The sequence below is a fragment of the Plutella xylostella genome, chromosome 19, assembly GCF_932276165.1.
Source record: "Plutella xylostella chromosome 19, ilPluXylo3.1, whole genome shotgun sequence".
Lineage (NCBI taxonomy): Eukaryota > Metazoa > Arthropoda > Insecta > Lepidoptera > Plutellidae > Plutella > Plutella xylostella.
In genome coordinates this window covers 6,710,165-6,737,257 of record NC_063999.1, presented here as the reverse complement: position 1 = coordinate 6,737,257, position 27,093 = coordinate 6,710,165, and the positions used below count along the sequence as shown (strand labels likewise).

Here is a 27,093-nt window from a genome sequence, read left to right as displayed (position 1 = left end):
CGAAACGTCACACCCTTATCAAAGGCGTACTCCTACAAAAATCTTCTTGTTTTGCCATCCTTTTAGGAATTATAGGGGGAACTAATATGTTCCCTCACTCATCTTCTAATTTATATGGTACTGATAATATTAGATCTATCCACTATGATAATTACACTCAATTAGGTTCACATTGTATCAGACAAATTCAAAATATGTGTTACATTTCTCAATTCATAATTCTAGAAATAGCTGAAGCTTGTTCCTTACTATGCTCGTTCAACTTAACCTGTCCCAGAGTTGGCCCTGCAATTGTTAAGTTGCAACCGATAATAACCCCTACTCAATTACAAGAAGAGTTAGGAGTAGTAGTTTTGCGGTGGAGTCAGGGGACTTGGTGTAATGAGCATAATATGCTCCATCTGGTTTCGAATGCTAATAGGATCGTGGCAGAGTAGAATAACATACGTTCAGTGTTAATAAGCAAACCATGATGTACTGACGACGATACAGGCCACGTATTTTGCTATCTAGTTATGTATTTTAGTCTGTAACCTCGTACATCTACAGGAAATAATTTATTCTAAATACAGAGGCCCTATAGCGAAGTCAAAACGAAATAATGTTACTGTAAAAGCCCGAACAACGGTAAATCCTAAGATTTACGCGTAAAACCTAAGATTTACGCGTAAAACCTAAGATTTACCAACTCTTAATGGTAAAAGCCCGAAAGATTTTGCGATTCGCACTTTTACCACAATTCACTTGGTAAATCTTAGGATTTACATTAAGGCACGGTAAATGTTGAAAAAGCCAGGTTATAACTTATAACCTCCGTAGTCGAACAAAGCGTTCGTAGTCGAGCGGGCTTCAGTGATCGTAACTGATCACTGAGGTTTAGCAACAACCAGCATGGTCAGCCATTGGATGGGTGACCGATTTCAAGTGGTTCTTTTCTGGATGCCTTCGTGTTTCGGACGGCACGTTAAGCCGTGGGTCCCGGTTGCTGCTTCGGCAGCAGTCGTTAAGCCTAGTCAGAGGCCTTCGGGCGGCTTGAAAACGTCTGACAGTCGGGTTGCCCACTTACCCGACAACTCGCTCAGCACAAGCTTGCTTGTGTTGGGGTCCACCAACCCGCACTAGGCCAGCGTGGTGGACTAGATCGAAACCCTTCCTTCATTGGAAGGAGACCCGTGCCCCAGCAGCAAAAATGCTCGTCGAAGAGATGCACTTGACTTGCAAGTGCATTTCTTCGATCAGGATTACTTTGTAATTCAAAATGCCATAACAGCACTCCGTGTTGTAACAAGTAATTTTTTTTTACCTAGCTACCTATCTTTAATAATAGGTAGGTAATTATGTTTTGTTTTTTTCTCAATTTAAATAATTTAAGTTTTTGATTGAAATAAATGAATAGGTAATAATTAATCTTTGTTTTATTCCCAAAACCAACTTTTACTAGGTGTCAGTGGTAAAACCTAGCATTTACCAAATTCTAATGGTAAAAGCCCGAAAAAAATGACCCATTTTCACAAATCCTTACATTTACCAACTCATGTTGGTAAATCCTAAGATTTACTGGTAAATCCTAGGATTTACCGTTGTTCGGGCTTTTACAGTAACAATAACATTTACGAAGTAATTATTACATATGCACTCACGACCAGTGGCGGCTGCACCTTAAGTGCGCCCGTGCAACGCACTACCATTTAAAAACCTTCTAAATATGTACCTTCCTTCTTCCTATACCATACTAGACTAGGTAGGTACTAGGTACGTCTAAAGAAAACTTCACAAAAATACCAATATAACAACCGTAATACCTACCCTAAACAGAAATTACATAAATCATTCGAACGTTACGAGTTAAATTAAACCGAGCTGGCCTATTTTGATTTCTACTGCGAAAGACTTAGATCTTATTTTTGCTTGAACAAAAACTGCCTCGTGCGCTCGGATTGTCGCACGGAGCGAGCTCCTACACATAGTATGAAACAGGATGGAAATCGCCCGGCGCGTGAGACGGAAGATGCTCAGTACAAACTGTATGCAGTTCTAGGATAAATTCGTGCGCCGCACGCGACCGGAAATTGCCGAAATCATACGAATGACGCCACGGGAGGCGCGGGCGGCGGCCTTGACCGGTGGCGTGACCTACGAACGATGCACTTGTCATGTCATTGTCGCAGTTTCACCTTTCGCGCGCGAATACGTAATTAATTTGTTACTCTAATTACTTATTAACTAAGAAAGTAGTAAATATTTCGTGAGTGTGTATATGTGTGTGTGAGTGAAAATGAGTGCAAAATACAATATGGACTTCATAAAAAGCAATAGGACATTTCAAAATAGACTGGACATTAAATCTGCTGGGCCGCCTCGGCCTTTTCTCATCTTAAAATAGGAGTGCAAAACAAAAAATAAAACTTATACTTACCTGAATTTTCAAAAGTGAAATGTACTATAAAAAGAAATGGTTATGTGGATGTGAGAGACTATGCTTTATCTTGCTTTCCGTGTGTTGTTTTCGCTTCGGCGGAGAAGCAATTTCGCGTCAAAAAAGGAACGCAGAATGGATTTAAAATATAAATAAGGTAAAATATACTTATATTTTTTTTACTTCTAATTTGTAATAGGTAATCTATTTTTCTTCCAAAATTTACTAAACCCATAAAGTGCACCACCGGGTATCCGAGGCACCAGCCGCCACTGCTCACGACTGTAATCCCCGAAGGGGTAGTCAGAGGTGGCTCACAAGCGAGCCACCCACTTTTCGCAGCACATTTGTACTCACGTGATAGGTTGCGAACCATATCGCCGTTTTGGAATAAGTACAATGCACATCTAGATTCTAAATGTATACACATTTAGAATCTAGATGTGCAGGTTTCTTCACGATGTTTTCCATCACCGTAAGAGCACGTGGTATTATTGTACGAAGCAATTACTTTTACGATTACGACAAATTCAATACTTTTTGAATCTGAAATTCATTGACAAAACTGAAATGTCTTTTAATTATTATGAATAAATAAATATAATTCTGAGGGTAAAAACTGAAATTAATTGAAATTTATTAAGGATGAGTAACTGTATATACCTAACTTTAATAATATTTATACGTCAGCACGTTTCAAGTTCAGTTATTTCGGGATTCAGGAATTTGAGTTTTCAACAATGTGATGTGAATATGAACCCAACTTTTCGCTTAATTAATATTATAATATATTATTTAATATACAGTGCCGACAGTATCCGGGGAGTTCGAAGAAATCATAAACAGTATGGATTACGGATATATGTTGAATGTTGTATATGTATTGCTTTTTTATTTTGCGAAATTCAGGTAAAAATGGCAATTTCAATATTCTGTAGTGAATTAATTTTAGTTGTTGTTTGAATATGAAGAATATTATATTTAGTTACGCCAATTGTTTATATAGTTTGTTGTAGATTAACATAACCATCGCACTATGTAAGTATACGTGTACTTTCAATTCTTTCAATAGATTTTATAAATATACCTATGAAATACATACCTCAGAGAAATTCTTTTTAGACACTATTTTTTATGGTTATGCAAACATAATTACCTACTTAAAAAGGTATAAATAAAGCTTCAAAATTAAGAAAAACTGAAAGAATGCATAATTTTCAATATTGCTGCTACGACTGGCTACGGTGTTGCTACGACGCTACGCGGGCTACGCAGCTTAGGGTCAAGCATACCATACACAATACAGGCGTTTTACAAGACTGAAATATAAATATAATATTTTTAATATTCTCGCTTCTAAAACCATAACTTTCTAAAATTTAAAAAAAACGGGTAAACCACGCTTAGCTACAACCGTAAAAATTTAAAACCGGCCTCATCATTTAACACAAAATAAGCTAAACGATACCTTTTGATGTCTTTGCTACAGTGTAAACCGGTAAAGGTTCCTACTACGGAGTCAAACGAGGAACGGCCTAATTAGAGGGAAGTGCCGGTGTGTATCTACAAACACTCCACGTAATGATCGTAAGCACTTGAATTCAAACGGGTGATACGAGAATAGGCACCGACGTAATAACTTTGAAACGTTGAGATATCCGTGCCTTTGACTAGTGTTGCTGTAAAATCCATCGAACCAATCAATCGATTAAAGTAGTATAGCATATGAAACAGAATGTTATTTGGCTAAAATTCGTTCGACAAAAAAATATAAACTGCCATTAATATTCTCAAGAGTTATTTATTGTGATTTTAATCCTTTATTGCTCAAATACCTATATAAATAAGTGTACAAATGGTGGAAATAATGCTAATAACATTTTCTACCAGTCAACCTACAAGAAAAAAAAATGCATTCAAGTTATGATTATATCGATAGAACATTATCGATAAATGGGCCCCTCTAGCCAAAACTGAAGGTGAATGTACTGTACAATGTTCATTAATTTCACTAAGATGATCCACCCTCGCCCATAAACATAATTTTTATCTCGGGTTCTCATCCCGCACACTGCAATGGCTTTCTTGGAAGGATTTTCGGCCAACGACCTCTGCGACAATATAGCTTGTATGTTATTGCGATTTTGTATTCTCCATATAAACGACTTTTAGCAGTCACAATGGAAAGCCAACATTGAAAATCTGCAAGTTCTTTTTTTTTTCGGGAAACAACATGTGTATGAAGGATACTATTTATGAAATCTTTATACGTGTGCAGTGCAACGTGAATGCAAATAAGTGTACCTTCTAACAGCGGACTTCATGCTATAAAAGTTTTCTACCTATGATATAAGTTGTCTACATTATCGTGGTAAGTACCTAATAAGTATAGGTAAATTATGTTTCATTTTATTTTTCTATGAAAGTTCCGACTCGGTGTAAATTATTGAGGAAGTAACTTCGTATAAAATATCTTTTCTGATGCGGAAAGTTCCAGAATGTCGATTTTTACATGTATAACGTAAATGAAAACTTTGTCTTCATTATTTTTTTTCAGCTCCCGACTTATTAACAACTTATTTTCCTTCAGGACCATAAATTTGAATGCCCACGACTTTTCTCCAAGTCAATTTCAATATCATTGAATCATAATTTGTTCGTAGAAAAAAGAATAGATAATGAAAGTACAGTAAGCAAAAGAGATAACTTAAGTAAACACCCGAGCACCTTTCACTACTGCAGGCTGAGGTTACATGTATAGGGACAGTATTTTGGCTGAAAACTTTATCTTTAAGTGTTAGTTATGTGTGTAACTATATGCATAGGGTACCTACTTACTCTAATTAGTTATTATACGTAAACACGTTTCTACCGACATTTAAAAACCTGTTGTGTTGCCTATAGATAAAAGGCTGCATTATCGCCTTTTTACAATGTTCAGAGCTAAATACTTACCTACTACGCCTTTCTTCTCCTTCGCATAAAACCATTCTTTATTCATTTTTGTTAAAATGTAAAAAAGCGAGACACTTTTCGGTCGAGTTAATTCTTCGTTATCTGGAAACGGATTAATTATGTTTGTTTTGTACAATCCACCACTTAACTTGAGTGGATTAAACTAATTGAAATATGACAAGGAAAGGGAAATATACAACGGAATACACCGGTTTATATTTAAGTATGGGTAAGGTACCCACTTACTCACCCATTTCTGACTGAAATTTTCATGCTACCTACGTAAATTACGTTTTATTTTATTTTTTGAAGCTACATAAGCAAGTATCTTGATAAAATATCCTCACAAAATACCGCAGCAAAAAAACTCAATAACAAACTTGTATTCACCTGAATCCCGCCTAACTGTGGCTGCGAACTCAGGAATCAACAGTAAACACTTGTTACATTCGCTCCCTAAATAAGGTCACTGTACTGCCGCCCTAATTGCGACCACTCACACTTGACCTCCCGCAGTCTTTCCTGAACCCCGGAGGCACATCGAAACAACAAACACAGGGGGGGACCGAAGGTCTATTTACACTGGATGGTAAGCACGATAGGCGATAGCTAGTGGGACCGACGCGACGTGCGCTCTCAACGGCGGCCGCGTGTCGACTGAGCAGAGTTGAGCAGACTGAACTAAACAGCTCACTGGTTCAACTCCTCGCATCAATAGCTCACTAGCTCCTGAACTACCCGGCGCCTGAAAAGGCGAGTATGAAAAATGTTTGTATAACCACTTTGCTAGATACACCCCGCCTGACTTTTAATACGGTTAGGTCGTTAGTATGTAAATAAAGCGATGCTTTATAATGTCTGTTGTGCGAATCGATTAGTTTGTGGCTGGGTTTAGTTATTGTTATTAGGTCTGGTTGTTGAGTGCCTACTAATACCTAACATAACGTAGTGTCTGCTGTGGGTAGGTGTAGTAGGTATAGGTACTAATTGGTTGAAGTTATTAGAAAATAATTAGGACTTTTTAGAACAGTTTTGAATCCCGAAAGTCTGAATCTGTTTTTCATAGTTTAAATATATCTATGGCATGCCTTTTGTAGTGCCATATTGGTAATGACGATTTAACATATTCATCATCATCAGCCTATAGCAGTCCACTGCTGGACGTAGGGCTCTCCCAAAGCACGCCACTGGATGCGATCTTTAGCTTTCCGCATCCAATCATAAACAGCCACCTATCGCAAGTCGTCACCCCATTTAGCCGGAGGGCGTCCCACACTACGTTTGCCTAGTCGCGGCCTCCACTCCAGAACACGTTTACCCCATCGGTCATCGGTACTTCGAGAGATGTGACCAGCCCACTGCCACTTAAGCTTAAGCTTTAACATATGATTTACCTTCTATTATGTAGATGTAGGAAAATTCAACAATCATCTCCTTTTAAACCATAATTCCACCAACCACAACCACCTGCTGTCTAAGGTCAACGGCCCAGCAGGCCGGCGGGTGTCCCACGCTAAACTTTCTCTTATCATATTTTTTCATGTTATTTCAACATAAAATAATATGAAATTACTTACCTACTTAATAAATTGACGACAAACACACTAGTTTATTTTTGAATGTTTGTGTTAGAAAAGTCGAAATTTCTATGTTTTGGCTGTGGTTTTGGGCCGGCTTATAATCATCACCATCAGCTCATATTCATCCACTGCTCTACTGGAATCTTGCAGCACGGAACCTCACAACAACGCCTCAACCGGCTTTCTTTCCTGTCCTTTCAGCGGACCGAAGGGCGTCCCATGCTACGTTTAGTCTGATCGTGGTCTCCAGTCGTTTACATTTTTGTATGACAATTAAAAACCGGTTCATAATGAATATCAATAGTACCTGTGGTACCTACCTACTAGTTTCATATTAAAGCAGCTTTCAGGTGTAATAGATCTACGGACCAACAGACAGAAAGATACTTAGTCAAATACACAATGATGAAACTGACATTATAAGATTCACTAAAGATACACTTAGGTAATTTGACAACTTTTTTACTTATGGATGTAGAAAATAAAGAGATTAGATTAGACTTTATGTTATTATAATAGTCTAGAATTAATTTATTTTATTGGCTACGATACCCAAAAATTGGATCAATGACATCTATTGCAGGATTATCAAACTTGTTACTACAGCGCCATCTAGAATTGGAACTAGCATACGTTTTAAATTTAGTAGCTGTAAAAGCCAACATGCCAACAAGGTTCACTTATTAACTGATAGATGGAGCTTTGTAGAATGTTGGACTGGACTCAGTTGGTTCAGAGGTCCTAGACTTTTACATAGATCCTACTTCACTTTACTTTATCTATAATGTTGTAAACGTATTTACCCACCTGTATTTCAAATGTTACTTTCTGCCTACTGATTCTCATGGCACAAGTACAGAAAGTATCCTAGTGCGAGAGCCCTTGCTAACCATTCCATTCCTATACATCCTAATAATCCTAATCCTAACTAATCCTAACTAATATTATAAATGCGAAAGTAACTGTGTCTTTCTGTCTGTCTGTCAGTCTGTCTGTCTGTCTGTTACTCTTTCACGCAAAAACTACTGAACGGATTTGAATGAAATTTGGTATACATACGGTGTTGACCCTGGGAAAGAACATAGGCTACTTTTTATCCCGGAATTCCCACGGGAAAACTTTTTAAGGCGAAGCGAAGCGCGCGGGAACAGCTATATATTATAATCCCGTCCAAATTATTTGAATTAAGTACCTTACGTACGTAAGTTAGGTACATATACTTAACCAATACTTCATAATATACTTACTTTTTTTTCCTAACACGTGAGTAATTTTTTTTGGTAAAAATAAATAATTTTCGTATAGGTAAGTAGGCAAAAACAGTTGAATTTTTGCTAAAACGGTTATGGTTTCTATGGTTTATGGTTGCTACCTCAAGTATCTTTAACACCCTGTATATTCTGCTAGGAAATAGTAAGAGAACATGCCTTCATCACCAAGAGCACAATCTCAATGCGAAAGTCGCTCTTCTATTAGGTAGATTTCCTGCCATTATTTTTTACACCGTTGGACGATAGGCACTATACCTTGTTTCACGGGGAAAGACATCTGACAGGACCCTTATTACATTCGAATAAGGGAAGTTTTTGTTTGTATCAGCTGTCTTTCCTCGTGGAAAAAGGTATAGGTAGGTATATGTACCTAGGTAGGTATAATTTTATGTCAAACAACCAGGAAAAAACCAAAAAGGCATTGAAATTATTCATAATATTTTATTCACATATAAGTCGAATACATGACAAATTTTAGTGCAATATTTGGTTTATTAAGATATTACGGCCGCGATACAATGTAGGCCTGTTTGAGTACCAAGTTGTTCTAACATTATGTACATTGTCGGGAATGTACTTATCATATTCTACATACATATGTAGGTACGAAACGAACCCTATGGCTCGATAACTACCACAGATAATTAAAATTTTAAACATCAATCTATAAAAACCTTATTTTCATTTAAGTTAAAAACATTTATTTATCACTATTTATAAAGTATTTATTCGAAGATTAAAAATTAAATCTATGTTCAGTCTACTGAAGCACAACTGTACAGCTTTCGATATGTAAAAAGCCAATTTTTATTAAGTTGCGTTTACACTAACTACCTAATTCCTTTTAGAATCACGCCATTCTACCTAGGTCGTGGCACATCTATTTATTTAGTTAAATCTTAACTTGTATTGTGATTTAAGTACTTATAATTTTCTAAAAATTTACCATGTCTTTACATTAAAATCTGGTGCTTTGTCACGAAATAATGAATTTTTCAGTGACATTGCACGTAAGTAATTTAAAATTGCACATATTTATTTAATTTGGTTTAATTAATTATCATACTATCTCAAATTATGGCCGACTCTGTTTGTAGGCTAGACCATGAAGCAATGGCGATAAATCTACGCTTACAACTATGGAAAATTACATAAATATTCGATTGATACCGTGATTATCATTAATATTGAACATTAAATACGTACTATCGTCTCTAAAACTGGCATCTTAATGCATCTATAAACCTTTTCAGTTTATAAATTAACCCTAAGTACAATACTGAAGCTTTTCAATTATTAGGCACATAAAATATATGCACATTCAATTACAAAGAAGTAACCCCCTTATTCATAAAAATAACTAACGAACTTTAAGGTAGGCATACACAAGTCTGTTACTGTAGCACTAAACCTTGTGTCCTGTTAGTCATTATTCTGAATAAAATATGAAGTATATAATCGCCTACACATTCTACATATTGTATAGCGGTGTATCCAAGTTAGCATAAAACAAAATATCTAAAATAACGTAACTATTTACAAAAATGTACATCAAAACACAACGAGCCATCTATCATCCTCTCTTCAACCACGAAGACACCATTCATCTGTCACCCACTTATATTTAAAATATAAATAATATATAGTCACAAAACTATATTTACAAAAAATCAGTATCAATTTCTACATGCCATACAAAAATATTAAAATTATGCTCGGAAACATAAATGTTAAGAAGGAAAAACTGGTGTTATTTTCACTCAAATAACTCGGCTTTCCCTCAAGGCAGTGACATCGTATAAAACATTAAAAATAATCACTATAAATAAATGAAAATATCCAAGATAAAACTTAATCACATTTAAAACGAAAACAAATTCTGGAGTAAAAATTTCAAACATCGCATGTAGAAAAACTTTTTGTACTAAAGAATCAAATTTTGCTTTTGTCAATTCGAAAATTAAAAATTCAATTTGGTCTGACAGAAGTTGGTTAGAGATGGCAGTCGTCCGATCAACGTTAGGCAGGTTGGATGTCGGTGTCTGTTTTGGCCAAACGGTTCTTGAGATCTATTCATAGTCAAGATAGAGATACGTTGACTGTTCTACCTGGCTTACACTTCAGATAATTCTTGAATCAGCAATCTCAAAATCCATGATTTCGACACTACTTTTTTACCTACATGTAACTGCCTTTTTAAAGCTAACTTTGGTTTCACTAATACCCCAACCGTCTACTAAAATTAGTGCAATGAATGACGTATTACAAAACGATGATGATAGTTTTCTACACCAAAATGAATAAAAAAATCGGGGTAATTTTACTTTACTGTCCGAAAACCCTATACTCCTCTAATGTATCCTTCGCCATTATTCTGCTTGTGCAAACCAACAAACCCGCTTCTAATCAACATGTACGCTTTTATAGCTTACACATGGACCAAAACATCCCACTTAATACTGCAATTCTGTCTCCAAAGGCATATCAGAGAAGCAAAGAACCGGACACAAACAAAGTTGCCCGGACCGAACGTTGCAATCTTTAACCAACTTCTGTTGACCCTTGTTCTAGGCTACACTGTAAGGTCCTGGGGGACCGCTGGGCTGGTCGTCTAGGAGACCATGGGCCTGTGTTGTGTGGATGGTGAACTTCCGTTCTGTGCTGAAGGGAACAGGACGCCCTCGTAGGTGACTCCGTTCAGCTCTATGGATACCACTAGTTGCTGGTCGCCTGTGTTGGCGTCACCTGGAAGAGAAGCGGATTGTTAATAAAGTGTATACAAATTATATAAGGAACCTGCTGGGTAAATCAGAATATTTTATATTACGGGAAAAGTTATGTATGTAATTTAGGTTTATATATAGAGAATCTTCTTTCTTCTAAAGTCTAAGCTTATCGCATTAGGTATACCAAACACTTTTTCAATATGACCCAAGGTTAACTGATAGAGAATGCTACTTTAGGAGACCACCAACCAGCAAATGTAGCTGTGGACCTTACGAAAGCTATAAATAATTATGATAAAGGTTTTTAGTGTAGTACAGACGCCATATCTACCGAAGGACTTTGGCAGGCTGCTAAAATTTCTTCAGCTCTTACCTCTAGTAGTGATCTTGAAGGCGGCCCCGTGCGCGCCGTTGACGGGCGTCGGGGGCTGGCTGTGCGGGCGCGCGGGGGGCGGGCTGGGGGCGCGGGGGGACGCGGGGGTGCGGCGCTTGGCCGGCGGCGGCGGCGAGCGGCACGCCTCGCGCTTCACGCAAACACCCGAGTTCGAGTTCGGACTCTCGCTTAGGTTTAGCGCCTCGCTGGAAAGATATTAGGTATATTTGTTAATTTTATCATTTCAGGAATGGCTAGAGTGATTGAGTGGTATGGTTTTCAGACTATAAATTCTATTTTTTGTAAGGCGAACCACAGGGACGCATATTGGGCCCAATGTTTATTCTTTTAAAAGCTTTGCTTAGTTTGCTCAGTTAAAGCATTGTAAAAGTATAGAATGCAGAATGTAGAAGTATTTGTATTAAATTCACCTTTGTACACAATAATATTTTACTTATAAATAATATAATTCTGTTCTTACATAAACTAATAAAGTATACAGATCATATCAGTACCGGTAATGAACTAACCGTTGCGGCTCGATGTCCGGCTGCGGCGAGTTGTTGTTGTTGTTGTTGTAGAGAGACCACAGAGTGAGGCGGGACACGTCCAGCGCAGACAGAGCCGCGTCCCGGGGCGATATCACCCCCGAGGGAGGCCCGTTTGAGCTGGGCGGGGATTCTGAACCTGTGAAGAAATGGGTAATTTTAGTTGCTTTAATGTTAATTAGCTACTATTTTTTTTTTACATACGACTAAGTACTAGAGTCAAAGCTTGGAATTGAAAAATTTACAACTTATCAATCCTTTTCAATACATGAAGGTTGTTGTTGACAATACCTGTTACTACGAACAAATCTATTATAGGAAAAAAATATGATTATAGTCCCTATGCACAGGGGTATAATCGTGACAGTTCTGACATTGCGAAAAAGAGACGCTTAGCTACATTAAGCGTAAGAAAGAAACGTTAAGCTGCAAATGTTTTTTGTCCTTTTTGCTGAGGCGCCTGTTTACGTCAGTTCTCTGTGCCAAACAATGAAACAAATGAAAAATCTGTGCCAAACAAAGGCTGACAGTTACAACAAAATTTTCTAAATGCTATTTATTTTTGATTTGCTAGTGATTTGTGGGTGTTTATTAAGTTTATTAGACTATTATCATCACTTAACGAGTGTGTGACATGGGTGGGTGGATTTTGTTCGGTTGTATAGAGCATATTCAACGAAAACACGATGGAATGATGGATGAGATATATTTTCACATGTAAGTAGATACTATCAAGTTTAACAAGCTTACATTCATCATAGTACTATCTATTGGCTCGATTTTAATATAAAACGATACTAATTTTAATACTGTAAGGTCTTTTAGTATCAGTTTTAAGTAAAAATTACGAGGTACCATATCATAACAAATCACATGGTGTTGCAAGTTATTGAAAATTTATTTTACCCACAAATATTATAGTATGCAAAGAAAATACTAGAAATTGTAACGGACTCGGGTTGGGTTTACAAATGGGGCGCACGAATTCGGTTTTTGTGAAGATTGTATTTTGTAGAAGTCATTCTCCTCTTTCAAATGAGGTGCCTCTCATTGTGAGGAAACGTTCGTTTCTTTTTTTTTCTTCCATGTGTGATTTCTTCTGTATAATATAAAGTTTATTGTATTGATACGAAATACGTGTTTCCTTTAAAAAAAACCCCATCACATATTTGGCCCACGATTATAATGCTCATGCTCATCCATTTATCTCTTTCATAGGTTTCCGACAGAAAAAAAAATATCAAGAAAATGGATAGATATTACCGGTCGCACAAATTGGGAACCAAGGACACATACAAAAATTCTGTTCGGCACATTTTGAAGAGGATGGTTTCGATTGGACGAAGACAATGAATTATACAATCCACTCAGTTTGTGTATATTAAATAATTATATTGAAATCAAATAAGTATGAGTAAAGTTTTTTTTCTTATATCGTCGGTTGACAGGAAAAACTCACTAAGGCTGATTTTTCAATATTCAGATAAATGTTATCTGGGTAATACAAACATTGAGAAACATTGAGACGCAACAGCATCAAAATTATTTCCCAGCAAAACTTTTGTCTGGCTATTGAAAAATTAGCCTTTAGTGTCTTTTTCCTATCAACCGACGATATACTCAAGTTTTGTTTTTGTTATTATGATAAGTTAAATTTCCCCATATTTAGGTTTTATTTTTTTGTCGGCAACATCTATGGTTTGAGTGAGAAAGAGAATAGTGCACACGGCGATTGCGAATCTATTTGTAGTTGATCTGAGTCCCTATGTAACTATTTCTGGAAAATTTATGGCAAAAGATAAAAAAATACCCTTCAGTCTCACTAACCACTGAACGCAGCCAAAAGTACCAGGAGGACATAACCACACAAAAACTCACCGTTCCGTCTAAAGTCGCGCTGTTGCTGTTGAATGAGCTTCATGTACTCTCTGACTCGGTACTCGAGCTCGTGCGGGGCGAGGTGAGGGGCGTGCGGGGGCAGCGGGGGCAGGCGCGGCACCCCCCCGAGTGAGAGCGAGAGAGGCTGCATGTGTTGAGACAGCTGCGCCAGCGACGCCGGCACTCCGCGGCTGAGCTGCGGCTGCAAGGAAATTGAGGGTTAGTTTTGAAGTGTAGTAGGTTTCACTACTGATGGATATTACTGATTGAGGTAGGTACATCGGTGTATCTCAATGGTAAGAAGGTGATTTTGGTAGATTGATTGAACTCGAACCTCCCCGTTGATCAGACACTACGAAGACCCTAACGTAGCGTGGGAAGGCAGAGGCTGGAAGTGGAAGGCTCAGGACATTTAGTTGAGGTGCTCTTAATGTCAGCCTTTTGAGACCTCTGTCCAGCAGTGGAGGATGGACCTACCATGCCCATGGCGGCCTGCGCGTCGTACTGGCCGGAGGCGCGGCGGCCCTCGCGCTTGTTGCCCTCGATGGCCGCGTCCAGCTCGCTCCTAGTGTCTACTGTCTACTCACCATGCCCATGGCGGCCTGCGCGTCGTACTGGCCGGAGGCGCGGCGGCCCTCGCGCTTGTTGCCCTCGATGGCCGCGTCCAGCTCGCTCCTAGTGTCTACTGTCTACTCACCATGCCCATGGCGGCCTGCGCGTCGTACTGGCCGGAGGCGCGGCGGCCCTCGCGCTTGTTGCCCTCGATGGCCGCGTCCAGCTCGCTGCGGGTCGATAGGTTCTTCTTCTCACACTCGTAGTCGTACAGATACTTCATGTACCTGCGGATTGGAGATTAGTTGTGAATAGACGCATTTTGCAGGTTAAAATTTGTAGAATTTAAATCTGTTTATGTAGCTTGAACCGATGATAATGAGAAATTGCTTCTTGGCAATAAGCCCGCCTCTGTATATACTTAATACTTTTAAGTCCATTTTTGTAACTGTGTCTATCATTATACAATAAAGTGTTTATAAATAAATAAATAAATAATGTTATAACTGCCAATTCAATCACATCACAACTGTCACAAAAAGACTGAAGTGGAATATTGAAGTAGTTTCTTTATTTTAGGTCCACCTAAGAGGCGCTGACGATAAACTAATTTGTCAAATTATTATGTGTGTAACATCTAAAGATTTCACACTAAGCTACATTGTATCAATAAATAGTTTGCCTATCCCTCATTGAATTATGAAGACGTGACCAAATCTAATTTTACACACCTCCACACCAATATCTTTTCATCAAGTCAAAAGCAAACATAGAACGCGCGCTTAGATATCTCTGAGTGACAGCTTTAATTATGAACCCAAAAACGTATCACAACCAATGACAACCACATAAATTATTCGAGCCCATTATAAATCATATCTCGAGCCCAATTATTATCAAAACCGAATCCCGAGAACATCCTATTACATGTCTAATCCTATTCTAGCTTCACGTCGATTTTATAACCTCATTGTCGAGTGTTCGACGCAATAACTCATATTAATCGGTCACATATTTAATATGCGACACAATGTGAGCGGCCCGACCACTCGTCATAAAGACCGGCTACCTTTTCATAAGTTGTCAAACGAGAGAGCTAAATATACCGCATTCGTCATTATCCTCTGTCTAGTTTATGAGCGTTACGCCCGCCCGATGCTTTCCGAAATAGATATTGGGCGAGAAACAATAGGAATGACTGTTTTTTATTAAAAAAAACTACTTAGTAGATTATTATCTCTAGTTAATGTAAGTCATGATATAGGTTGTAACTTTGTAAGTAAAGTACAAAAGTAAAGAGATGGTAATATTAGTAATGTTTTCCCGTGTCTGCGTAAGTCTGGTCACGTCATCACCTGTGGACGGCGTTATGCAAGAGAGCGATTGTCCACTACTCATGCGTAACGTAACGGTGCACCGCCAGAATTATTAAACTGAGACATCTCATGACGTCCAACAAAAGCCGGAGGTGAAGGAACTCGCCACAAAGATAAATGGGAAATTATATCGAGATGAGCTAGAGGTTATTAATTATGAAGATGTCATATTGTCGGCGGCTCACGTTCGGCCATTGTCGCGGGGGTTTTGTCTCCGTTCCGTGAGAATTTGAATGCGGGAGACGGCACAAAGCGGCGGGGCCGACGCGGACTGCTGCTGAGCCGTGGACCACACTGGTGGTCTATTCACCGCTTTTATGGTCACTCTAAACCGTGGATTAAGAGCGTCGATAGATCAGCGACAATGCGACCAATACATCTGGATTTAGAAAGCTTTTGGAGCCGGACAGTGGTGTTAAAGTACTCACTGCGTGCGCAGCGTGAAGGCTGCAGAGGTGATGGAGGAGGGCAGCCGCAGCCCCTTGATGATCTCCTGCCAGAGCTTCTTGTTGATGACCTCGACCAGCCCGCCGCGGGCGATCACCAGGTTGTAGAGCTCGTACAGGTCCAGCACGGACTTGGCCATTATCGGCAGCCGGTTTATTGGAGTCCCTGGAACAATGACAAGTTAAAAGTTAATATTTAGGGAAGATACCTCCGTGGTTAACTACGCATTGTACGCCGCTTAATGACACACAGGTTCATTGTTGGATACTTGTTAAACAGCGGGCAAATGCTAAAGACCTAACTAATAACAAGAGTAACAAACATGTTTCAGTCTATTTAAGGGCTAAGTCGGGTTCAGAAAAGACACGGCGCTAGATAGTGAGCCTTATAAAGGTGTCGGTTGGGTCATTCACTCACTATTTGAGGTAGTTAAAAGGTTTACAGCGCACTTCGCGAGGACTGTAAAGTCGGTGAGCGTGTTGAATCGCATCGCATCGCACGATCGATGATTTACGAGCGCACCGCGTCAGATCGCGGGTTTACGACCCTCTTGTGCACTTGTGCAGTCGCAGTAGTGTGCACTGGATATAGCTCCCTGCGGTCTGCCTGTGGCTGCCGCGACACCAGCAGGAAGTCAGGATAACCTATCAACTGTTAGCTGCGCAACTGTACAGATGATTGTTTGCATTCGTCTCACAACAATACGTCAACTCATCAGTTCTGTAATAAACTAATGATGGCAACATGAAGTGTCGAAACACCCCAACGGTTAATAAAGCGCGAAGTGGCGGCCGATCAATTCATCTCCCTCAAGGGAAGTTATTCGGCACCTCCGAGTTTCTATCGAGTTGTGTACTTAACAGCTAACGGCTGACAGCCGCCTCGATCGTTTATTGATGAGAGCGAAGCATTAGCGAATACCGGAGCGACTATTTGTCAATCCGTCTTCCTGTCTGCTGTTAATCATTTGGGGGCGCGGGGTGAGCGGGGGCGGGGGCGCGGGGCGCGGGGGCGGGGGCCGTCACCCGTCCAGATTAATTGCCACGTTTATGTTTAACGAGAAACAGCTCAACGTGATGTGCTGGAATTGGAACAAATAAAGCGGAACCTATTTGCTGCTAAATGCGTTGCGCGCCAACTCTGCAACGGGGATATTATTTCCGACGGTCCATGTATTGAGCTTGTTAATATTGGGATCGCTCAATCACTCTTGATGCATTTAAAATAGGAACTTTTGCTTATTTTATGGTAATCTACACCTACATCTTATGAAGTATCTTACAAGTACCTAACAAACGAAAGAAGCTGTTAAACCTATCAACTCATACGGCGCGGCGTAACGCAAGCTCAATATAAAGGATCACAGCGCATGAAGAGGACACATAAAGAGCGACCAGCTACCGTCGCTACCTCAATCGCACACTCTTCCACGTTATCTGATTGAGAGGTGCGACATCCGGAGAGCTCCGCTCGCTGGCCGCGGGAGCAGCACTGAATTATTCCCGTGTCGATCGCACAAAGCAACTTAGTAGAACGCTATAAAGCGAGCAGTAAAACGGAGGTGGGTGGCGGAGGGTAGACTCAATGAAATTACAGGTGTAAGCGGGCGCAACCGACCGCGATACAAAGTCTGAGCATGTGTTTGTAACTAATACAGCGTCAAAGATCAGGTAGGAAACAGTTATGTCGGTGCTATTTTCGGAGTGTGAATTGTCGTTTCATTCAGCAGGGTTCACCGGGTCAGTGAAGGTATAAACTCGAACGTTGATAAGGCACGGGCTGCACAAAGCCGAGAGCAGTTACCGTACATATTGTAGGCCCGTTATTGTGAGGCGCATGCAACAAGAATGTCCGGGACAATACGTATTGTTGACTTACACCAATCACCGCAATAGTGATTCCAGAAATCGCACTCTCGTAAGTGCGTCGGTGCGATTGGTCGCGCGTGCGGGGCGGGTGGGCACACACCACGGCTGGAAATACCGGCGTGCTAGCGGTTTAACTCTAATTTACGACCTATGTCAAATTGGGCTCGGTACCGATCTAATCGTTGCTAAACTGTGACAAAATTATTGCTTTTCCTGCGAAGGTTTTATACTTGTTTGCAGTTTCCTCGAATGCATCGACAATGTTGCTCGGTCGATAATTCGCGAGGGTTTATTATGTCGCTTAGAGGAGCTAATTCTATTGTCCACGAAAGGAGGTGTCAGTGTAGCAGCCGCCGTAAACCATCTTTACTGATTACAATAAATATCCTGTAAATATCTCTCGATTAGTCCCCTCTTAATCTTGTTTAAGTGTTGCAAATGTTGCAAACTGAACTTAAATGTGGACGTTTATTAGCAGATTAGCAGTTTTATGATAATTATTTTATAAAAAAAATAACAGTGTTATTGATGCATTCTTCGTTTTACGGCTTTGGATGCATTTTTAATCCGCAGGAAATACCACAGACATTATTCAAATCAACTTGTGAATCAGACCTTGAGCAATAAAGTTGTTTTTATTCAATGAGGTATAATTAAGCTTTGTCTGTACCAGAAAGTAGTTTTACCCATTCCATACCATAACAACGGAGTAATCAAAGAGTAACTTTTTGTTGTGGCAGCAATCTCACCCACACAGTGGCCACTCAATGGTCGTCGAATCAAATCGCTCGGTATAAAGTATTCGAGACGCACGGGTCATAATCGATCGAAAACATTTGCCGCCTACTGCTTATCGAGTCCACTCTATCAAGGCCCTTTATATCCCTCAACCCCGCGGCCTCTCGGCCAATCCGAGCAGGCGACGGCTGCGCGCTCGACGCCCATTGGCCAGATTCCACTTTGATCGCCCCGCCCCTTCCGATCCGCTTCTCGATCAATCTCAATTATACTCGAGCACTTTCATAGCTCGATTCTTTACGTGCGTTTAATTATTGACTCGTCGTTTACGACCAACTAAACTAACACTCGCGAAAGTTAATAAGTTGGAATAAACGGAGATCGTTATAAAAAAGAAAATTGATTCATAATAATCTATTGTCGTAATGAGCTGAGTAGAAGATTAAATTGAAAAGATAGCGTGATTGTAATAAAGGAACGGTGATTAATTATAGCGTGTTGGATAAGCCGAGGTGCAGACGTTCACAGTGCGGTAATAATAGGCGAAGATGCGATCGCTGGTGCGATTGCGAGGAAATTCATTCTTTGCCAGTTGCCAGTAAAATTGAAATTAATCGGTAACGAGAACCAGTTTATTAGTGAGCATTAACGATGGATTTATGTTCCAGGTATAGCGGATGAGTCTAATTGAATAATCTTTATTTAGTAGATAGTAATAGCACGAGTACATAAATAAACAGCATAAAACCGGCAGCCGTTACTGAAAGAGGAGCAGGAAGGACTATTGGAAGAAGAACTACTATGCCTGATTGAGTCCATCTGCAATTTTAATGTTTATCGTTTATCTTTGGTAGACTATAGGTAATAATTTTAATCTATGTATGTCCCAAGATTCTTGTGAAGTCACATAACAAATACGAGATACTTCACCAATAATAGCGTCGAATGAAACATGTGGCGATGCGGACGACGATTCTGTAATACACTCGCAATAAAATAGTTTACGATTGCTTCAAATAAAATTATAGTGAGCACAGCTAATTAACGTCAATCTTACTAAATATACCTTTAATATTGTTAATAAATTTAAACTATACTTTAAAGCTCACTTCTGGTGCATGGCGGGTGAATTTCAAATTTCTACGGCACTATAACTACTGTACTTATGCTTGTTTACCGGAAGGTTATCTGTAAGAGTTTGCTCCTGACTATAACTGGTATGCTATTCAATATTTTGTTTGGTAAATATTGAATAAACCTCTATTTTATTCTAAAGCAGATGTTTAATTTAAAGAGTTTGATCCGACGAGCGTCTAGCGAAGCGTGGCCGCGATAAACAAGGAAACGTATAAGACAATCAGCTATAAACGCGAAGAAAGCAATGAAAGAACACTAAAACAATCATAAAAATAACACCGACCGACCGCCCGATGCAATTCTTCGAATGCAAATCGACAGCTGTTCGCTGCGGCCCAATAAAAAAGTGAACGTTAGAAATGAAAAGTGTAATTGCTGAATGCGAGATTCCTATATAATAAGTAATTCTTATTGGAGTATTAAGGTTGTAAGCGACACCAAGCCCCTGTTTAGACAGTCGTTACGAGTTTACGGGCGGACGAATTTATTGCCGTCGAACCGCGACTTTTATTTGGGAACATAGGATGCTGTTTCCCGCCCTTGATGCTTTCTGCAACTCCTAAGCACGCTCGGCCCCCGCTGATATACCTGCCCCATCTCAGGGTCAAATAATAGCCGAACTGGCATGCATTCGTAGCTCTATTTAGCCTCCTATTTAAGTGGAAGATGGCAGACCCGTACAGGACTAATCCTCCATGGACCAGCAACAAAGATGAGTACCTATAGGTACTTATCCAAACTTTTACGGCTCCAATAACTGACAGTCGGGGTACAAACGCCATAATTTCGCCCTCTCACCATTACTCAGGCTCGCATTTATTGCGTACGAATTCCGAGAGATGGCGCGGGAGTGACACCAGGGCGAGGATCGACGATCAATCACGGAGGAAGCTGTAAACTTGAGAACAATCCGGCGTAATTCCGTCGGAGGACATTAACCGCCGCCCTATCCGCCGCTACTTTGTAGCCAGCCCTCAGATATGCGCAATTACTAGCCACCAACACCCGCGACCACTGAAATAGCTCGAGTAAAATTAGACACAGGGACTGTCGTACAACCTCCGCACTACCGCCGCCATTCATAGGTGACTTGGCTGTAGATACAGATACACAGCGTCAGACAATCCACATCAGAGAAATCAAAAGCATTTATGTAACGAGCGACGTCACAACCCCCATTAACTTTAATAACGCATAAATCTTTAAACGCACTCAAATCAAACCTGGATGGAGCATATTTTAATATTGTATCGGTTAGTGGAATTCAGGGGCCATTCGATGTAATTGGCAATCATTCAGAGCTGAATATTCTCGCGCCGAGCGAGCAAGACAAAGGCGGCCGATAGGTACCTACGGGCGAGCTATTACGGGTCAATACCCATTATTATGCGATATTTTCGCGAGCACGGCCCCCCGATATCCCGTGCACATACATGAGACGGCAAATATCTGTAATTAAAGGTTGTAAAGTTGATTTACAGCTCGCGGGTCCCGAGCGGTCGGTCGTGGAGGTGGACGCTCGGCCAATGGCGGCGCGCGGTGCGTCAGGACTCTCGTATCAATTTATTCCCGACGGACGCAGCCGGCGCTCGTGGTCCGGGACAAGATATTGGTCGTTGCGGTCGCCAATTCCATCTGATGCGGAGGATCGCGCTCCACGCCGCACTTTACGACGCCCTGCGGACGGCAACACCGGCCATAAAACACCAACAATGGAACGTCGGATGCAACACGACAACGAGTCTACGAGCCGGGTGAATGCAACAATGGCTCTCAGCGCGATGGTGGCAAACATCGCGACCGTAATGCCGATGAAAGAAACAAAGTATCAGCCGGAATGGCTCATGTCGAGATGGGTTGTGTGATGGGCCGGGAGACGCTGTGACTGTGACGTAGGCCGCAAGTAGCGCCTCGGGAATGTAATTCCAATAAATCCTGCGCACGTAAGGAAGAATGAGAGCTACGTGGTGTTAGAGGGAGATAGCTGTCGAGATTGATGCAGGCGAAGCGGACGATGCTGTAACATTGCCACAACTGCTAGGTATAGGAAGTATTAGTATAAGATTATAAGTAAAAGGTAAACGGAAGAAATTACTGCGTATACATTCTACGTCAAAATTATATTTATGCGAAAAGATGGTTATGCCAAAAACAGTTAAACGTTTCGTAATTACGACTTTTACTTTTATGCCATGCATTTATAAACTCAACTCCAAATGTATTCCACACTATATAATTATTGAAGATGTGCATCTTAGCAATAGAACATAATAATATATTGTAAAATGTCCAATACGCAAGAGACGGATACTAACTACCTTTCGAAAGTTTATCTGGAAAGTTATACATAATTGGCATTTGTTTCCGAATGGTCGAATCCAGTGCGCATGATGTATGTTATTTATTATTAACGTGGTTATGTTTGAGCTTTTTATGGTCGCGGAGAAAATTGGCCGACGGGAGAGATCCATACAATGTTGTTCTCCGGCTATGTCTCCGGGCTCTACTAACAACTATTAATTTTAATTATAACATAAAGACAGTATGGGATTCAGTGGGTATTACGCGTGTTTTGAAACTATACAAGGCCAGAACGCACCCATAGTGTACTAGCACTGTATAGTTTCAAGTGAAAAAAAATAATATTTAACTTGAAAATATACACGATTTGTGCGTACTAATCGCGTATACTTTCAAGTTCAGATTTACGGAATCGTTCTTGAAAATATACATTGCTATTACGCACATTGCTTGATTGGCGTACTTGTTGCATATAATTTATACCTACATGCTGATTCTGATTTACTTAACAATTTCGGTAAGTGTACATGACTACAATTTACTTGTTCTGCCTGTCATACCTATAGAATGTTTATAAATAAAGATGGTCAAGGTCTAATATTATTGATAAATTGATATTTTTAGCAATCATATTTGCAAGTTAGAATACTAATACCCATCTTATTATTTATATGAATTAACAGTAATACCTACTACACTCACGAGCAATAAAAAAGTTCCAGTGACGATAGCTCCTGAACGGAAAAGACTAGCTTAATGACTCCGTCGGCAATATAAAGTAAAGTACCTACATTTAACAGGACATCAAAATATTATGATAACCAACTAAAAACGTAAATTTTGATCAAATTCTAAATTAAATGTTTTAAAAATTGGGGTCATTTGGTGTTGACTTTTTGCTACTTGAAATTATTCATTGCTCGTGAGTGTAGTAGGTATTAATAGACTTATTCATCATCAGCCAATAATCATCCACTGCTGGACATAGGCCGAGTGTTGTGGCCCAAGGAGCGCCACAACACTCGGTCCTCGGCCTTCCTCATCCAACCACTATCCGCCACCCGCCTAAGGTCGTCAGTCCAGCGAGCGGGCAGGAGGGCGTCCCACGCTGCGTTTGCCTGTTCGTGGTCTCCACTCGAGAACTCGTCTACCCCAACGGTTATCGGTTCTTCGGCAGATATGACCAGCCCACTGCCAACCTTAGTCCTCTGACGGATAACCTCATTTCTGATACGATCCATCAGATTAATAGACTTATTATTACAGACATATTTTTGATCAAGTTTTGAATTCACCGTAACTGTCTTTCATGAACGTCTTCTGTGATAATTTTTACTATTTACAACAGTTCTACAGTTTAATTTAAATCAATTTACTTTTTAACTGTACGATGTAAACAAAAAACACGTTACGAAAACAATGCCAAGTGCGGAATGATGATGCAATGTTTAGAAAGCAATAGACTTATTACTATTCCGCATGAAAGAAAGAGAGAGCAACAATTCAAAATGGCTACCTGGTAACTAATCATGTATAGTTTCAAGTGCTCGCATTGCCGCTTGGCACTTGAAAATATACACGATTAGTACGCAGTGGTAACTGCTGCAGTATATTTTCAAGCCATAATTTTGGCCTAACTTACTTGAAAATATACGCGATTAGTGCGTAATGGCCTTGTATACTTTCAAGTAAATCATGGCACCATTTTAATTTGAAAATATACGCGAGCAGTCCCAACCTCTGCGTTCTGGCCTTGTATAGTTTCAAAACACGCGGGTATTACAGCCTGTATTTAGTTTTATGGTTGGCCTTGTCACTGGGAACAAAGGATGAGAGACATAGTTGCTAATCATAGCCCTGGTTGAAGGCAAGGAGGAATGTTAGTGCCAGAGAAATTAAAGTAGGTGCGAGGTGTAAAGGGGACCCTGCCACCGTGCAGTGGGACCCCCATTTGAATGACAATGGCCGACAGTGACTCGGCACTTCTGGCTGACACATATTGGAGGATCATGAATAAGGCGACGCGAGACGATTCCGGCCAATATTGAATGAATGAATAATGGGACGATTGTTTAGTGAATGAGTTTTTTCGAATTGGTTTTTTGTTATCAAACGTCGGATTAGAATTTTGAGTAGGCGCTTGTGGAGAGGTGGTGGTCTGGTTTTATTTTAAATTTATGTTCATTTAATATTATATTTTTAAATAACTCAAGTTAAGGAAATTGTCACACAAAATGCATGCACTATACCTACCTACCTAATGTAAGTTAAATACCCGAAAAAACATTAATGAGTGGATTCTAGTTTAATTCGGTCTTTCCGTTTTACGCTACATGTCCATAGGACTACAAATACGGACACCTTCTCTTCATGATTTAGGTATAACTCCCCTTTATTTCTTTCAGGGGTGAAACACCGAATAAACCGGAAACACAACGCAACAATGAAACAACAAAGCGTAAATATAACGAAAATAAAATAATAATCACAACATCTTGGGCAAAGGTGACAAAAAACTGACAATAGTGTCAGAGGGCAAGATGACAAAGCGCAGGACTCGTCCCGAGATACGACAAATGAAAGTGGAAGGCACAATGACACATTAGCATAAAGCTGCAGGGGTGACAAACCCTAGTGTCCCTAAATGTTGCCCCTAATTATGTATTACATGTTTAAAATATCTTGAGGAGCTACCAGGGTTTTGTCTAAACAATGTTTAAACATTATAAATATGCATAAGAGATGCACTCATAGTAAAAGATAAGGAATAAATAGATGAAATTGAAAAATTATAATTTTTAGGTTGTATTTGCGCCTAGTACGATTTAGGTACCCATATTTTCCCCTTGAAGTGACATTAAATGACAGAAATTAACATTTATCAAAAAAATAACAACCAATATATCATAAAATTGATTAAAATGGTGGTTGAATAGCTCGATGATTACCATACCACTTGAATAAGTACATACTTCATTTGAATCAGTATACAAACTACCATTATAATAGTCATTCATTGAGTGTGAACATGTCTACTTGTCTACTCGATATGTTTTTTCTTGAGCTCGAGCCCTTAAATTATGTATATCTTGATATTAATATTAAAATAACTTCCTGCCACCCGTGTCTTGTGCCTTAATATTATAAAGTTATCAAAGTATTGTATTTATCACAAATAAATACCTACACACAATTCTATGACACTTTTTTGCAACATAATAAAAAAAATTGCACAATAAATAATCAGAACGGTACACGTAAGTATTACATAATTTATTTATTTATTTGATACTTTTATGCACAAATATGAAATATAAGTGTACAAAAGGTGGACTTAATGCGAAAACATTTTCTACCATAATCTGTTCTGAAAAAAACGACTTTCAGCTTTTCAAGCTTAGATCTGGGTAGTGCATGCATGTTATCTATAGTTTGTTTATTATTTTAGGCACCGTTTTATTGTCCCACTAGAGTGACAATAAAAGTGGGAAAGCGCGGGAAGGCCCAGGGCGGGCGGGCGGCGGCGCGATGGGCGGGACGATTGATCGAGCGACACGCCTCCCGGATGGTTTATTTATTTATTAATTGAACTATATATTTATGTGTTGTGGCGCTCTTGAGATATCTTTGTAGATAGTACATGTATTTGGTTATAATATAAATATGCAAATAAGTAAACAAGTAGTGAAATTGGGGAAGGAAAGTAAGATCAAAGGTATGACTGATTATGGAAATGTAACCAAATTGAAATGATTGGTAGTTAGGTACAGAGCAATCAAAAATAATTATGTAAAACTGCTTAAAATAAATCTAAATTATCATAGGAATAACACAGGCAATATGTGGTTTTTACTACCATATGCAGGGGCTTGAACGGAATGTCCGAAGGCTGAGTGTCTGTACCCTGTAGCCTTACACCTTGAACCTAAACCTTCATATCATGTCGTATTTTTTGAAAGATTAATATGATAGAACGTGAATGAAACTTCTTCGCACGGCGCTGCTATCTAATCGCAGTGAATCTGCCAAGACAATGAGATTTCCCCTCGGTTTTCCGCTGGTACTCTCTGCACTGTTGACACTCGGCTCCAGTCGCTATTTCTGCGGCAATTTCCGTGAGAAACACACACATATAGATATCTACGTGGGTAGGGTCACCATGCTTTTGGTGGGGTTTTATTTTATCCTAATCTATTATTTTATAAATTAAAACAATGAGCAGTGGTGCTGATAGTCTTGTATTTAGGTATCGTATAATCCTAACCTTTGGTAGGTTAGGATTACACGATAACTAATTATCGTTAATTTATGAAAAAACATAGGTATTTTGCATTATAAATCTGATTAGGTACTTTAACTAAATAACTGAAATATCCAAAAAATATTAATGTTCTTTTTGAAATCTTCTAAATTGTTACTTAACCGTAAACAACGTCACAAATTTACGTGAACTATGGTGACCCTAGCCCTAAACTGCGGATACGCGATATCGTATCCGTTCGCCTATTTAGATTACTATCCGATCATTATCTGTTTGCACCATACTTGGGCAACGGATATTCCGTATTTATTAGATATGTTTAACGTTTGCTAATATGGTATATGCCGACAGAAATAATTTATGCTTTAAAATATCCTGAGAGTTATCTTAACTCCTCTTATAAATATGGATATGTCAATAAAAACGAAAATAGACACGATTAAAAATGTGACGTTTCTCTTAAGAAGGAACTAGGTATATTACTTTTTTTATTACATTCTGGAACTATACTATACTTCTAGTAAGTTTTAGATGAGTAGCTTTATTGCTCAAGCAGGTAAGTAATTACTAATTACACATAAAACATACCTTAATATCCTCAACCTTACTACTTTGGCCAAAATTGTGGGACTTTAAAATACTCGTACAACACAATTTAAATTTACG

At 39.4% G+C, this 27,093-nt stretch overlaps 2 protein-coding genes across 6 annotated transcripts in view; both read right to left on the bottom strand.

Annotated features, from left to right (window-relative positions):
- The window catches only part of LOC105396850 (high affinity cAMP-specific and IBMX-insensitive 3',5'-cyclic phosphodiesterase 8), a 153,748-nt gene extending 147,724 nt beyond the window's left edge, over positions 1-6,024 (bottom strand). The window contains exon 1 of the mRNA XM_048627731.1: positions 5,762-6,024. The gene's annotated coding sequence lies outside the window, so the exon portion shown is untranslated. The remainder of the gene's footprint in view (positions 1-5,761) is intronic.
- A 2,619-nt stretch (positions 6,025-8,643) lies between these two features.
- The window catches only part of LOC105383341 (protein dead ringer), a 95,811-nt gene continuing 77,361 nt past the window's right edge, over positions 8,644-27,093 (bottom strand). For 4 of the 5 annotated variants that reach the window (XM_048627775.1, XM_048627774.1, XM_048627772.1 and 1 more), the window contains 6 exons: positions 16,104-16,287; positions 14,445-14,586; positions 13,748-13,949; positions 11,837-12,008; positions 11,322-11,527; positions 8,644-10,967 (listed from right to left, as the gene is read on the bottom strand). In XM_048627775.1, coding sequence (XP_048483732.1) covers positions 10,834-10,967; positions 11,322-11,527; positions 11,837-12,008; positions 13,748-13,949; positions 14,445-14,586; positions 16,104-16,287 — 1,040 coding nt within the window. In that variant the 3' untranslated portion in view covers positions 8,644-10,833. The remainder of the gene's footprint in view (positions 10,968-11,321; positions 11,528-11,836; positions 12,009-13,747; positions 13,950-14,444; positions 14,587-16,103; positions 16,288-27,093) is intronic. The other variant, XM_048627773.1, reaches the window with a different exon arrangement.